Raw genomic sequence first — 15,892 nt, 5'->3', positions numbered from 1 at the left:
AAAAAAAAAAAAAAAAAAAAAAAAAAAAAAAAAAAAAAACCAAATAAAAATAATTAATTAAGTAAGTAAATAAATAAAATCCCTTTCTGTTTCAGAGTACTCCTATTCTACCATGTCGGTAGTTAGTATTATGGGTATGGAAGGTGGTACTTGGTTTCTACTTTATTTCAGGAGCACAACGTCATCTTTGGCCACAAGAGATTCTGTCTCAAAAATATAAACAAAATCACCAATGTTTGCAAGGACATAGGAGGAAACACAATCCTGACACATTGCCAATAGAACTGACTTTCTTGGCTGGGCACAGTAGTGCCTTTAAACTCAGCATCAGGAGATAAAGACAGGCGAATCTCTGAGTTTGAGACCAGTCAGGAATACATAGTAAGACCCTGTCTTAAATATACACATAGTAACAAATAGGTCTCAATAAAATAAAAAACAGAATTGTCCTATGACTCAGCTATATCACATGAATGTTAGTTTTTAACCGAAAGAAATCTAGCCTAATACATGACAGATACACCTATGTCTGCATGCCCGTTGTGGCATCATTCACAACACCAGAGTCACACATAGACCTCAGCGTCTACAATGGATAAAGTGACTGTGGTCTATACACAGGGGAGTCCTAGTCAACCACACAGAAGGACAAAATGATGCCACTTGCTGAGAGATGCGCTGAGCCAGAGATCATGTCAAGCAAAACCTGTCAGGCCTGGAAATACATTATCACTCATGTCCCCTTACATGGGAAATCAAAACTGTAAGAAATTTGCATATGTATACAATATCTATGCTATGAAAGTAGAACAAGCCATATTTGGGAAGAGGCAGCAAGAGGAAGAGGGAAAGACAAGTGTGGGTACCTCCAGGAAGAGTCTGTTCACCATTGTTATGGGTACTGCTTTGCTCGGAGTAGCAATTTCGACTGGTTAGCACTATTAAAGAAAAAGATGAAGGTCAAAGTTCGTTATATATTCAATGGCATGAGCACTGCATGTTACTCAAATGATAAAGCAGCCAAAGCAAAGCCTAGAGCTTCTCCAAGAAAGGAGCAACATCAGGACAGATGGGCAGGGGAAGTGGAGTTGTTCTAATGGCAGCACATTGTTTTTTTAGAGCCAATTCAGTGTTTGAAAAATACTGATGAGTACCTGTTGAGGGATTTAGTACGGTGTTAGAGTGACTCTGTATTCCTGTAACTAGATTACCTGAAAGTAAGCAGACACATAAGAGAGAGAGAAGTACCATAAATCGTATGGAAACATACACAGGAGCCACAGTCAAAGCAGACACCTTCAAAACTGCTGACAACATTCTTCTCTTTCAGAAAGGGAGTTTCCAATGTATCAGGATTCCCTTGCTTTAGAAAGGGATTTGAAGTGGGAGACATGTTCAAGTTGTGGAATACATGCACAGCTGTGTGAGGTCCTGGGATGAATCCTACACATACAGTACAACAACAAATGATAAAGTGATTTGTGAGGGTTAAAATTAACTAGTGTGCGCACACTGCGCACACACATACATGAACATACATGTAGCCTTAACAAAGAATAGTCCATTTGCAGTTTTTGATTTTTTTTCTTCTTTTCTGGCCACTCAAAGTGGGTACTGACTCATGGCTTCATATATACTAGGTAAGCAAACACTGAGTTATGCCTCTAGCCTCTCCCACTCACTGTTAATGAAGATTTCCAATATACTCTCAGATATGTTGCTAGAAGACAACTCCAGACAATGTGCAAAGCTGGACAGTGCCTTGCTGCGGACAGTAGGTGCCTTGTCTAAGCAACGATCAAATATAATTTCTTGCACAAAGAATTTATGCTTTAGAAACTTCTGATGCTCCAATGATACAGTGTCATCCACCTCTCTTTCAGGCAGCTCTAAGAGAGCTAAAGCCACATCAAGAGTGAAGACCCGGTGTGGAATCTGGTAAGGCAGAATCAGAGGAAGGAATCCGTCACTGAGTGAGAAGCAAAGCAGAAGCTTCCTCTGCACTCAGACCTGGCTGTCATCAGACAGTCAAAGCCAGGACCCGAGCTTGTATTCGGACACATCTCCTACCTTGGAACTTCGTGAATATTTGTAAAGCCAGGCAATGAATGTGGCATACTCCTCAGAGGGAAGCTTATTAAGCAGCTGGACCAGGGACTGTGCTGCGTAGGTCCGATACTCTGCTTTGTCTACCACCTGGAACAAATTAAAGAAAGCTGGCTGGCCATCCACTTGGAGAATGACTGAAGCAGGTGTGATTAGCTCAGTGACCTTTAAACACTGGATAAATGACAAACTTTATGCTTCTTATCCCACTGAGGACTAAACTATAAGCCTCTCTGCAGAGAAACCGAACACTTCAGACTACACACCTCTACAGGAGATAGGGTTCACAGGAAGAGGAATTTGCTTAAACAGCTCCGCAAACTGATAAACTATCAGCAAAAACTTGATAATGGAAGCTACAGAGATGGCTCAGCATTTAAGAGTGCTTATTGATCTTGCAGAGGATCTCAGCACCCACACTGTGACTTATCACTGTCTCTAAGCCCAGTTCCAGGGGAACCAGTAGCCTCTTCTGGTCTCCATGGGCACGAGGTACACACGTGCACATATATACATGTAAGCAAAACTCACACACATAAAAAACCTTTATGAACTGAACATGATTAGATAACTGATAGTACTTTGTCTTTTAGGTGGTAAATATTGTATGTTCTTTTAAATGTTCTTATCCTTTATACAGAAACATACTGAAATATTAGGAATGAAAGAATACGATGGAATTTGCTTCTGAAGAAAACAAACCACTGTGCATGTGCATTCAGGCTACACAAAGCAGACCAAAGTGATGAATGGTGGGAAGGTGCTGGTTCACTCACCACACGCTTCTCCACGCTTCTGTGCATGTTTACCTCTTTTCAAAATCAATAGCTTGTATTTTGAAAGAACACTTTGCTATTAGCTGGGTATGGTGGTGCATGCCTTTCATCTCTGCACTCGGAAGGCCAAGAGCAAGCAGATCACACACGACCCAAGCCTACCTTTAGCTATACAGCAAGAACCTGCCTGAAAAGCACCCATGAAAACCAACCAACCAATCAAAACTCTGCCTGGTTTAAGAGAGCATCCTTTCATGACGCTACAAACTGGTTCTTAAGAACAAAGACATTAAACAAATACCTTGGCACAGATATGCTGCAGTAAAGTGCCAAGGATTGGGAACACACTTGCTTGTAGTTCATCCACAAGTGAGCTGTTTAAAGAAAAACACAAATCCAGTTACAATGTATCTGTGAAGACGACACAGCAGGACTTAAGTCTGTGCTCAAAAAACCAATACTAGTATATTTTAGAAATCTCAAACATTAAAGACAACCTACTCATCGTGTCAACCAGGTTTATTAGCTCAGCAAGTAAAGGCATTTGGCTCACAAGTCTGGCAACCAACTGGATTCCCAGAACCCATTTAAACACTTAGAGGTTTCACGACAGAACTGACTCCATGAAGTGGTCTTCTGACCTCTGTCTGTGCTTGTGGTGCAGGCCTGAGCACATGCCAGCACGCACGCACACGCACACACACAACCACACAGGCACAATGCAATAATAATAACTAAAAATTGTAAAAACAAACTACCTCTTTGAGTTGTTTCAGTAAAATAAAGAATTAAAGATACATTGCAACAGGTTAGAAAAACATGCTTCCTATGAAGTTACAGAGTCATCACTGAGAAGTTGAGTCATCAGGGAAGGATGAAAATTCAATCTTTTAACTATAATAAATTTCATAGTAAGATGTACATCACTTTAGAATAAATATATCAGAAGGACATAGTGCCACCTTGTGTTAGTTCAATGAGGTGCACTAGTTTAATGGCTTCTCCTTTTAGAAGAATTTATTATTTGATTTGTACCATTATATAAACATTCATCTGGCGATATGACAAACTCTATTTGTTTTTGTTTTATCTGAAACAAGAGCTGTCTATGTAGCCCAGGCTATCCTGGAACTAACAGTGTAGACCAGGCTGGCCTTGAACTCACAAAGATCAGCCTGCCTCTGCCTTCCTAGTACTGAGATTGAAGGCATGTGCCATGAAGTCGTATGGAAAAAAACATTTCTACTTAACACTAAATATCTAAATTCCTAGATATTTAATGTTTTAAAAATTCTTATCCATGAAACTAGTCAGTGGGATGGCTCAGTGGGTAAAGGTACCTGCCAATTAAGCTCGGTGATCTAAGTTCAATCACTAAGACCCACACTGGGGAAGGGGAGAATCAATTCTCCCAAGAACTTTACTTTGAACTCCCTATGTTTGCTAAGCATACAGACATGAAAAAAATGAAGGAGAAAGAGAAAAGGAAGGAGGACGGAGAGGAGAAGGCAGAGGAGAAAGAAGAAGAAAGAGGAAGAGGAAGGAAGAAGAGGAAGAGGAAGAAGGAGAAGGGAGGAAGAGGAGGAGGAGGAGGAGGTGGTGGTGGTGGTCTAGGCCAGGCTGGTCTACACAGTGAGTTCTAGTTCAACCTTGGTAACAGTGAGATTGTCCTAAACCAAACCAATCCTATCGGGAGACACTTGCTCTGCAAAGAGTATCAGTCAGTGCCAGAATCTTCATCCAGACCCCAGGAAAGAAGCCTGCAGGCATACACACACTAACATGGACCATTCCCTTTACACTGAATACCAATTAATCAGTCAGTGGTGGAGCAATGAAAACAGAAGACACAGCAAACAGCAAACGTACCAGTAAAGCTAAGAGGGGACTTTTAGGTAGAGCTAAGCATTAGTCAATGTAAGATATTAAAGCAACTTCCTCACTTTCACCCTTCAGCAAGTCCTTCTTGATGTAGAAGATGGAAGAGAAAAGTGAGAACAAAAAAAGTGCAAGGAACAGAAACGTAAGTAGAGAAAAAAAGTGGATGAGGCAGTAGGCTCCTGTTCTGGAGAAGGGATGCCTGAGCGGAAACTGACAGGAGTGGGCAGCTGTCCTCTCAGCTGACTAGAGCCTGACTCTGGCTCAAGAACTACAGATTCACTGTGTCTTTAACAATGCCCCAACACAGAAGCTGTCAAATGTGACTCAGGCAGAGGAAACAGATAGGTGACAAAGTTCTTAAGTTTGACCCACAAAACCACCACTGGGTCTGACATTCCCAAGCCACAAGAGTCAGGCTTTTTGGTTAATGCAAGGCCCGGACTTTCAAGGGCGAGCGATGTACAGGAAAACTTGAGGGTGTACATACTGTACCTGACAAACTGCACTGCCTGGTTTCTACAATTGATGACCTGTGAGGTTAAGGCTAGCGGGGCGCAGCGGGACCCTTCCCCGACTTCTAACATCAATATCACATTCAGCATTTGATGGAAAATAGAACCAATAACCTAGGAGAGAAAGGAAATTTGATTTAAACTATGACACAGAATCTAGTGATCAAAGATTTTGCTGCTAACCACTAGGGATGTGTTTCTGGGCAACGACTAGGTAAGTACATGCTATGCCTTATGCGTTACGTTATTTACATTAATAAATTACAACAAGTAACTTTAAGAATACCATCTTGTTTCCCTAATGTCTTCATATCATGACACAGAATATAAGATATGTGGCAAACTATACTTCATTAATAGTAAATACTATTATTATCATATTTTAAAAGGGAACACACTTGTATTTTATGAAACATCCAATATATTACCCCATATAATGTATTTATCTGACAAATAAAATTCCAGTAAATACTTAAATGGTGGTAGGTATTAAACACTCTCATGTGTGTAACTAGACTGAAGAATCTGAACAAGTCTTTGAGGAAAGCAAGAAAAGAAACATAACTTCCATTGTGCAAGTCACAAAATTTCAAAGATAAGTTATTCAAAATCGCATAATTAACATTTTCCTAAATCCAAGACTGTCTAACATGAAGCAAGATATCCTCACAATTAAAAACCCCTAGAGACACAGTATACCTACAGGGTGACCTTCCCCATTGACTATCTTTTAAAGGACATGGAAACACACCTGTGAATTCCATCATATTCATAGTTTAAACATGTAGAAATGAAGATGGAAACTATTGCACACTGCTGGGCATGGTGGTGCATGCTTTTTAATCCCAGCACTTGAGAAGCAGAGGTAGATGGACCGCTGTGAATTCAAGGTCAGCCTCGTCTATATAGAGAATCCCAAGCCAACCTGGATGACATAGCAAGATGCTGTTTGTTTTTTAACTTGTTTTTGAAGCAAGAGGAATCGCATTCTGTATTCAGCATTTGGTTTAATTTGGTGGCTATTTTAGGATGAAAGTTTCTGTTCTCCTTGTCCCAATGGGAAGCTTTCCCAAGATCAAGTAACTCACAACAGAACACCCTGCTTGTAGGAAGTGGAATGGGAATTTGAACACAGATGTGCAGAGCCCCAACACGCCTTTAACTACATAGTGCTGCAGCATACTAACTATACCACACTCATCCAAAGCCACAGGAACTTGATCATGCTTTCCCCAGAATATCCTGCTTTTATTATGATAGCGAAGTTTAGTGAGGTTCCCTTACTACAACTACAATGTTTACTAAGAAAGTAACATATAGTAACTCAGAGGGCAAGCAAGATGCAGGCTATCAATAGTTAACACCAATGGCACCCTAAGAATTCTAGACTATCAACAGGCATAGTACAGATACTATCGTGTTCTCAAGCACATAGGAGTTACCAAAAAAACTTAAAAATTCTTTTGTTTTACTGAGACAGGGTCCCACTGTACAGTTCCTGCTGGCTTGGAATTTGCCATGTGGACCAGGCTAAACTGGCCTCAAACCTGGCCTTTGTTTAATGAGTGCTGGGACTAAAGGCATGTACTACCACACCAGCCCTGACTGCTTTCTTTAGGACAACTTGGTCAGTTTCTACATGAAAGTGTTTAGTCTGTTTCTCCCAGTTAAGCAATACCAAACTTTGTTTCCTCTAAGAAACTTAGAAATAATTTGTTAGGGCCGCCAAATAACTACTGGGTAACGAAGACCAGATAGCAAGCAAAAACAGTGATATTTTATTATAGAAAGAACACCCAAGTTCTGAAATGACCTAGCAAATCAAAATGCTAACACAGCCAGCTGCCCCTGAGCCACAGAGCGTATGCGCCAAGACACCTCTCCAGTGGATGTCTAAAGATATGGCCAGTACAATCCTGTATCAGCTTTCCTAAACAAACATCACTACAATACAACTTAATTTGTAACCTACATAAAAGCTGGGCAGGTATGCAGTCTGCCTGTAATCCTAAAGGACAAGCTACTGGCTCAACTAACCACAATAGAGATTCCCAAGAATGAGAAAACAGAACAATTATAATAATAAGGGGTAATAAAAGATGTGTTCTCTCTCTAAAAGTATTACAGGTGCTCACTTCTCTTACCACACATGACTTCAGCTAACTGAAGACAAATGGGTTATTAAACATCTTTGTATTATTTAGTTTGGCCACTTTCAATTCAACTAGGGTATTAGAATATAAGTCTCCCCTACCTTATTTTCCTCTCCATGTACTGGGGAGCACAGCAAATACAGTCCATAGTAGGCCAGCTCTGATATGTGTTTTACTTCATTGAGGTTCCTAAAGGAAAGAAAGGGGAAAACCTTGGCTAATGGATTTGATTTCACTAGGAATATTCCATAGCCTGTAAGTCAGTCTCTCTCTCTCTCTCTCTCTCTCTCTCTCTCTCTCTCCCCTCTCTCCTTCCCTCTTCCCTCCCTCCCCCTCTTCCTTCCTTCCTTGGATACAGTATCCCTGTGTGCTGACCTCAAACTACTAGACTACATGGGTGCCCCACCAGCACTTTCTATAAGCCAAACTTAAATGAATAAATCCTGCTTACACACTAATTAGAATAAAAAAGCATTTCAGTGCTGAAAAACATTAGATTGTCATGATGCAAGATGAAGGCCTTACCTGGCTTGTGAAATAAGAAATTTATGAGGAATTGGCTCAAAACTAGTTAATGCAACAAATACCTGGAAGACAAATACCAAGAAAGCTATGAGTGTTTTCTCCATTCAGTAAATACTAGAGATAACAGCGGATCTCCACTTTCCTAATGCTGTGACCCGTTAATGCTGCTCTTTATGTTGTGAGCCCCCAACCATAAGATTATCTTCATCACTACTTCATAACTGTCAGTTTGCTACTGTTATGAATTATAATGAAGATATTTTTGGAGATAAAAGATTTGCAAAAGGGGTCGTGAGCCACAGTTTGAGACCTGCCGATCTAGAACTTCATGCTCTGTAGTTACCCCCAAGTCTTAGGAATTTTCACTTACCTCTATACAAGTTTGAATAGACTGTGGTTTTTCTTTAAGAGAAAACTTGGGCAGAAGCCTTAAAAAATTCTTTAGAAGATTAAATATGGCATCTCGTATTTGACAAAGGTCCCGGCCAGAAAAATAAATCTCCTCTTCCTCCTCCTCTTCCTCTCTTGAAAGTTCATCCGCCTGGATCATGGAAAACGTGCAGTGACTGATGCTGGCTCATGCTGCCCCCTGGTTTCCATCTGCCCACATGGAGTAAATGCCAGGCCAACTTTGCTCACCTCTGCCCACTTCCCTGTGTTGTTCTAGGTCTCAAAGGCCAGAGTAATCTGGTCTGCTTAACTACTACAGTTCTGTTTACTTCTGTATTTGTGTAGTTTGGGGTTTTTTTGTTTTGTTTTGACAGTTTGTAGCCCTGGCTGTCTTAAAGCCAAGCTGACCTCAAACTCAGACACCACCTGCGCCTGTCTCCTGAGTGCTAGGCTAAGGGCGCACACATGGCCAGGCCCAGCCTGGAAACGTCTCCTCATCCTCCCCACTTCTTACCTGATAATCCTCTTTCCTAGGTGGTTTTCCTCTTTTTCTGCCCTTCCTATAATTATCCTTAGAACTCTTGGAGTGGTCCTTTTTTCTTTTCTGAGTCAAGTTAGATTCTTGTGGCCAGCTCCTCTTCAGAATCTGAATACACTTGTCAAACATCACTGGGTGGAATACTTGATTGATGACGCTGCCTAGTCACAAGGAATAGACAATATGAAGGTTAGTTTGTGTTGTTGTTTTGTTAAGACAGGGTCTTCCTAACTTGCACTCATATAAATTTCTTCTCTTGTTCTTTGGAGTGCTGGCATTATGGACATGCACCTCCATCAGCTTTAGCAAGTTAGGTTTAATTGTCTTAAATATGTATTTCAGTCTAGGGAGGTGGCTTAGTGTATCAAATATTTACTGTGCAAGTGTGAGGACCAGAGTTCAGCTCCCCAGAGTCTACACAAGTCAGGCAAGCAGAGCAGCTGCCTGCATTTCCAGCACTCAGGCAGACATGGGATCTCTAGGTCAAGCTGCTAGGTGAGCTGACTAAAATTGATGAAGGACTGTGAGCTCTGAGGTCAGAGACATCCTGCCTCAAGAGTGGGGAGTGAAGACGAAGTCATCTGAGCTTAACCTCAGGCTTTATACACACGTGCACACATTCGTCACACACACATACCAAAAGTAGGCATTAAGAAGATGGAAAGTTTAAGAAGTAAAAGATGGCCTCTCTACCCGACTCTAAGGAGCCATGAGCCTTCAGTGAAGAAGCACCATTTTCAACTTCAGCCCTAGAACAGAGCAACACTGCCAAGAGAGCAGGAATAAATTACACGATTCTGAGACCTGGTTCTGACAGATAAACTCATTCTACACTTGTCTCCAACTGAACACAACTGTAAAATCCAAAAAAGATGTCTAATACAACCAAGATAAACCACTAAGAGAAAAAGGGGGTGGGGCCAGGGTACACATAAAACTCAAAACTGCCCTAATTTTGTGCCTGTAGGGAGTTTCTGGATCTCAGCAGAGAAATGGTAATTGCAAGTAAATGATAGCTGTGCAAAGTAGAGGGATCAGAGTCAGAAAGGCAGGTCAGCTGGGACATGTGGAGCAGACTTCTGAAGAAATGGCTGGGATTGTGTGTGGGGTGGCCGCCACTGTGCACATGTGGGCTAAAAAGTCTGTCACAGCGCATGCGCAAGAACTCTCGCCAGAACATCAGAAAAGAAACAATTTTCTGACTCCACACAGGGCTGACATATTTGAGCTCTGCACAGAGAACAGGGGCCTTTTAAACATCCAAAGCATTGAGTACAGGGGAAATATAACCCTAACAACATGAGTCACAGTAATTAAAAGAATATAGTAATTGGCACAAAATCAGAACTGAAGACCCAAACATAGGTACACATAGTTTCAGCCATTTAATATGTGACAAAGATGACAAAAACATAAGCTGGAAAAAAGAAAGCATTTTCAACAAAGGCTGCTGGGAATATAATATGCCCATATATAGAAGGATGAAGTTAGACATGTATTTATAACTTCACACAAAAACTAATAAAAACTAACTCCAAATGGGTCAAGGACCTAACCCTGAAACACAGGGAAGGACTGTTAGAAGAAAACACAGCCAGTGCCTGCATGCTAGGGACTTTCTGAACAGGATTCCATTTGCCCAAGAAATAAGGCCAACAATTGACAAGGGGGACTTCAAAAACTACAAAAAAAAAAGGCTGCACAGCTAAAGAAGCAATCAACTTGGTGAGGGGGAAGCACAAAGAATTTGGGGATCTCTGCCAGCTGTGTATGTGGCAGAGGATGAATATCTAGAACATATAAGACTTCAAAGCACCAAGAATCAAAAGCAAACAAACAATTCAAAAAATGGGCCACGGACCTAAAAAGAGAATTCTTAGCCCTCCTCAGACCCCTCCCCGCCAAAAAAAACAGCTAAGAAATATTTCAGAAAAATGATCATGGTCACTAGCAATTAGAGACATATACAACAAAAACAATTCATCTTGCCGAAGTCAGAATGGGATAAATAACCAACAACAGAAGACAAAAACAAAGCTAAGTGTAGTGGTGCCAGGGCTACAGATAGAAACCTGTCTCAAAGAAACAAACAAACAAAAACAAAACAAAAAAACAAACAAAAAAAAAAACCCCAAGAAACAAAACAAGAATGCCAGAGGGTAGGTAGGTAAAAGGGAACTCCCATTCACCTTTGGTGGAGCTGCAAACTGGTAGAGACACTATGGAAATCAGTGTGAGGAATTCCTAAAACGCTAAAAGTACGTTTCTGATATGCCCTAGCCAGCTGTGCCATTCCCTGGCACATACATGCCTACAGGACTGGACATCCTATCCCACAGTTATCAGCTCAGCCATGTCCACTGCTGCTCTACTCACAATCACTAGGAAATGGAAACCACCTAAATGTCCTCCAACTGATGGATAATGAAAATGTGATACATCTACACTGTGAAAGACTACTCAGCTGTGAAGAAAAATGGAATCATGAAATTTGCAGATAAACTAGAGACGATCGTATTGAATGAGGTAACCTGAACCCCCTAAAACAAATGTTGCAGGTTCTCTCAGAGATGTGAGCACAGAGCCGGGAGTAACTGCAGAAACCAGAAAGTAAAAAGAGACCATTGTCAGGGGAGGGGAGGGGGGAGCTATATAGAGAGAAATCGCAGAACACAAGTTATCTCATGGGGGGAAATGGGAAGAAGGAGGGGGCTCTAATGAGAGAAGAGAGGGGGGAGATACACACCCAAGAGGGAGGATAAAATTCCAATACCGACATCTGAAATACTAACAAGAATCAGACTCCCAAATCTAAGGACACTAAACAGTCAAGTCCCTCATATAAAACTTTGAATAATTACTAACTTTTGTTCTCTTTGAAGATGGCTATTTGCACACAAACTACATATCTTCTTGTATACTTCAAATCCTGTCTAGACATCCAATACAATGTAGATGCTATGTAATAATTGCTGTGCTGTATGGCTTAGGAACCGAGAGAAAAGTCTATATATGCTCAGGACACATCTAATTGCCACAGGAGTAAGAACATACACATTAGCAACAATGTAACATTTTCAAGTATTCTTTCTATTTAGTTGGTTCATACAATGAGGAACCTACCAACAGAGGGCCAGACATATACATACCTGGTATTTCTAGCAGCAAGAAATAGAGCCCAGCAGCACGAAGGCCGTACTCTCGATATTGTGCACTGGCACTTTTTTTATGGGCTTCCTGGACGAAGTGACAAAACAATGCCACCAGTGTGTTACTGGAAATGTTATTCTCAGTGAAGAAGGTCCAGATGCTCTGGAAGGAGAGTGCAAATCACAAGAGCCAGTGATCAGATAAACTGGAAAAAAAAGCATACTGATATATATGAGGACTTGGCATCTCAAAAGAGTAATAAGGAGTGTAAATATACCCCAGTACCTGCTTAGCAGACACAAGCCTTGTGCTAGATCCTTACACACACACACACACACACACACACACACGCAAATACATATGCACAGTTTATTGCCTAATTATAAATGTCTGCAATCTCCAAAGAGATAGAATCAAAAAGCTAAGTTGTTCCTGCCTGAATCTGAGCCACCACCATAGGCTTGTGCGTTCAGTGTTTCTTCCCCAGCTGCTGGTGCTATGAAATTGTGGAAACTTTAGGAGGTAGGGGTTGCCTGGCAGAAGGAAGTCACTAGGCCCAGCAACTGTCTGTAGCCATCCCTGCTATTTAGCCAATAATGATGAGACAAGTTCTGTTGCTGTGCAAACATGTCTGAAAGCAACCTGGAGGGAGGCATGGGGAGTCCATTTGGTTTGTACTTCTGGGTCACAACCCATTACTGAAGGAAATCAGGGCTGGAACTGGAGTAGACATTGAAGCAGGAATCTTGAAGGAATGTTGCTTACTGGCTAGCTCTCTGCCCTCTGCTCGGCTAGCTTTCTTACACATGATACGGCTACCCTATCTAGTTATGGTACCACCCATTGGGGAATGAGCCCTCCTACATAATTTAGCAATTATGAAAATACCCCACAGACAAGGCTTGGTGACCCGGAGTCCAGTACAGGTACCACCACCATACCAGACCTTAAGTATCTTTAAAAGTAATAATGAAGGCTAACAAAATTCAGGAAGTCAGACAAGTGCGATGTTTCCTCCTTCCTTCAAAAATGAAGTCAACAAGGGTAAAAGAAGGGCATGCGGTACATGCATGGAGGCAGAGGCAGGTGGATCTTTGAGTTGGAAGCCAGCCTGGTCTACACAGTGAGTTCTAGGACAGCCAGGGCTAAATAGTAAAAAGGATAGGCAACGCTGCAGAGTAGCCACACTGAACAGCACATACTACAGCCTGGTGACAATCCTAACAAAATGGGGCATGGTGACACATGTCTATAGTCTTAGTCACTGGAAGGCTGAAGCAAAAAGGACAACAGTTTAATGTTAGCATGGGCTGCACAGTAGGATCCTGCTGGAGAATCCTTTTGTATTCTCTTTTCCTTGAAGGTCAGTCATACTCTCACTCCAAATGCAGTGGGCACCCCTCCTCTGACTGTACTACCTAGTCACCATAATTCCCCTGTGTCAGCTGCAATCCCCTGGCTGCTGTCTAGTCTGCAGGGTCAGTACTCCCATCGCTGACTACCCTGCTGGGGCCTCATCCAATAACTCTCCGTTCTTACTGGGCCTTCTTCTTGCCCTAGCTAGTAACACCCTTGTCTCAGTGCCTACTCACGCCTTGATCCACAACCTTTTGCTCTTACCTTTTGGCCTTCTGACCTGCATTTCTAACTTCCAATCATACCCTTCAGTGATCTTCAAATGCAATCTCACCTTGGTTAACATCCTCCTCCAAGTTTTGTTGTTCTAAGGCTTTGCTGGCCATCCTGGGGACTGAACCTATGGCCTCATGCATGCTGGGCAAATACTGTGCCACTGAGCTAAGGTCCCGTCCTTAACTTTTCTACCTAACGTGTCTTAGATACATGGCCATAACTTCTTAATTCTAAGACTTCTATTAATTCTACCTAAACAATTTTCATGTTTTTGGTCATCTTCTCCAGTTTCCACAACTAAAACTGCAGATGGTACCATTAGCACTCATTACATACTATTCCAGCAGCCTCCCAAGGGATCTCCTGGTGCAGTTGTTCCCCCTGTAGTCTGCCTATGCGGAAGAACATTTGTTCTAAAGCAGATCTATTCACACTGTGAGTTAATATATGTGTGCCACTTACAACAGAACCTCAGGCATAACCATGTCTTAGTCAATGTACCAAACTCCACAAGTAAAGCCCATTTATACTAGCCAGTTCCATGTTACCTTCACACAAGCTAGAGTCACTTGGAAAGAGGGAACTTCGACTGAGAAAATGTCCTCTGCAGACTGGCCTGTAGGCAAGCCTATGGAGCATGCTGTGAGTTGATGATGGATGTTGGTGGACCCAGCTCGCTGTGGATCCTGTCACTCCTAGGCTGCTAGTCCTCCTGCTGTACATATATAAGGCAGGCTGCCCAGCCCATGGAGCAAGCCGGAAAGCAGCACTCCTCTATGGCGTCTGCTCCAGATTCCTGCTCTGCTCTTCCTCAGTGATAGACTGCTATCTCAAAGCATAAGATGAAACGAATCCTTCCCTCCCAAATTGCTTTAGGTCATGGTGCTTTATCCCAGCAAGAGGCCTAATTAGGACAGTATTTAACATCACCTGTAATCTGTTCTCAGTCTAACTCATGTCTCCCATGGTTTAAAAAGTCTGAATGCCAATCATAACAGCCCTAACTCTCAATAGTCCTTGCATATTCCTACTGTCTCAACCCATCCCTAGTTTCTACAGTACTCAATGAAACGCTTAGTATTACTCTAAAAGGATGTTTAATTCCATGACTTCTTCTTGATGAGTTCTGCTTGTCTGTAACTGCAGCTCAGTGATGGCCTGCCTTCGTCTCCTAGGCACTGGGATTAGATAGGAGTGTACTATCACATTTAGCCTGAATGAAGACTTGTGCTTTTACTCCCTAATAAAAACTTTGTTAAATTACATTTATTTGCTTATTGTGTGTGCGTGTGAACACTTGTGAATTTATCACAGCACATATGTAGAGGTCAAAGGGTCCTGAGACTCAAACTCAGTTTGTCAGGCATGGTAGCAAGCATCTTCACCCGCTGAGTGCTGAGCAGCCAGCCCTCTTGCTGGCCCCTTTGATTTTTGTATATATATATATATATATAGGATCTTCTTTATAGCTCAGGCTGGCCATAAACTTGTAGTAACAATCCCCTTCCAAGTACTGGGATTAAAGGTGTGTGCTACTATGACTGCTTCTTATTTATTTATTTGGTTTTTGTTTGTTTTGTTTGAGACAGGGTATCAATATGTAGTGCTGACTGTCCTGGAACTCACTGTCAGACCAGGCTAACCTCAAAGTCACAGAGATCTGCCTGCCTCTGCCTCCTGAGTGCTGGGACTAAAGGCATGCACCACCATGTCTAGCTGAACTTGCTTCTTTTTAAAAAGAAGTTCATGATCTCAATGTTAATAAGCTCATGAAAGCTGGAGAGATGCCTTTATGGGCATAGAACTTGGCTCACAAATCATGCCAATCTCATGCTTCCTTTGGAGTCCATGTGAAATAGCAGAAACAGGCTAGATCCCTTTAGGAATTACAAGCTATCGAGGGACCTAGTGGTTAGTACTCAAAGAAAAGAGGTGGAAGGCATTTAAGAACCAAAATTAAGTTGTCCTCCGACAACTCTAATACATGCAGCACACCAGGTAGAACACGGTATTAAGCCCTGTGTAAACCACCCTCTTAGTCAGGGTTTCTATTCCTGCACAAACATCATGACCAAGATGCAAGTTGGGGAGGAAAGGGTTTATTCAGCTTACACTTCCATACTGCTGTTCATCACCAAAGGAAGTCAAGACTGGAATTCAAGCAGGTCAGGAAGCAGGAGCTGATGCAGAAGCCATGGAGGGATGTACTTTATTGGCTTGCCTCCCCTT

The 15,892-nt window shown here is 41.9% G+C and overlaps 1 protein-coding gene across 2 annotated transcripts in view; it reads right to left on the bottom strand.

Annotated features, from left to right (window-relative positions):
* Positions 1-15,892, bottom strand: part of Ncapd3 (non-SMC condensin II complex subunit D3) — a 63,544-nt gene that overhangs the window by 40,107 nt on the left and 7,545 nt on the right. For both annotated transcript variants that reach the window (XM_021171882.2, XM_029481307.1), the window contains exons 3-13: positions 12,031-12,193; positions 8,858-9,042; positions 8,324-8,494; positions 7,954-8,015; positions 7,530-7,617; positions 5,256-5,389; positions 3,184-3,256; positions 2,071-2,196; positions 1,683-1,935; positions 1,155-1,211; positions 867-938 (exon numbers count right to left, since the gene is read on the bottom strand). In XM_021171882.2, the coding sequence (XP_021027541.1) occupies positions 867-938; positions 1,155-1,211; positions 1,683-1,935; positions 2,071-2,196; positions 3,184-3,256; positions 5,256-5,389; positions 7,530-7,617; positions 7,954-8,015; positions 8,324-8,494; positions 8,858-9,042; positions 12,031-12,193 (1,384 nt within the window). The remainder of the gene's footprint in view (positions 1-866; positions 939-1,154; positions 1,212-1,682; positions 1,936-2,070; positions 2,197-3,183; positions 3,257-5,255; positions 5,390-7,529; positions 7,618-7,953; positions 8,016-8,323; positions 8,495-8,857; positions 9,043-12,030; positions 12,194-15,892) is intronic.

This window comes from Mus caroli, chromosome 9 (assembly GCF_900094665.2).
Source record: "Mus caroli chromosome 9, CAROLI_EIJ_v1.1, whole genome shotgun sequence".
In the NCBI taxonomy this organism is placed as follows: Eukaryota; Metazoa; Chordata; class Mammalia; order Rodentia; family Muridae; genus Mus; species Mus caroli.
This window is presented reverse-complemented; position numbering and strand designations above follow the sequence as displayed.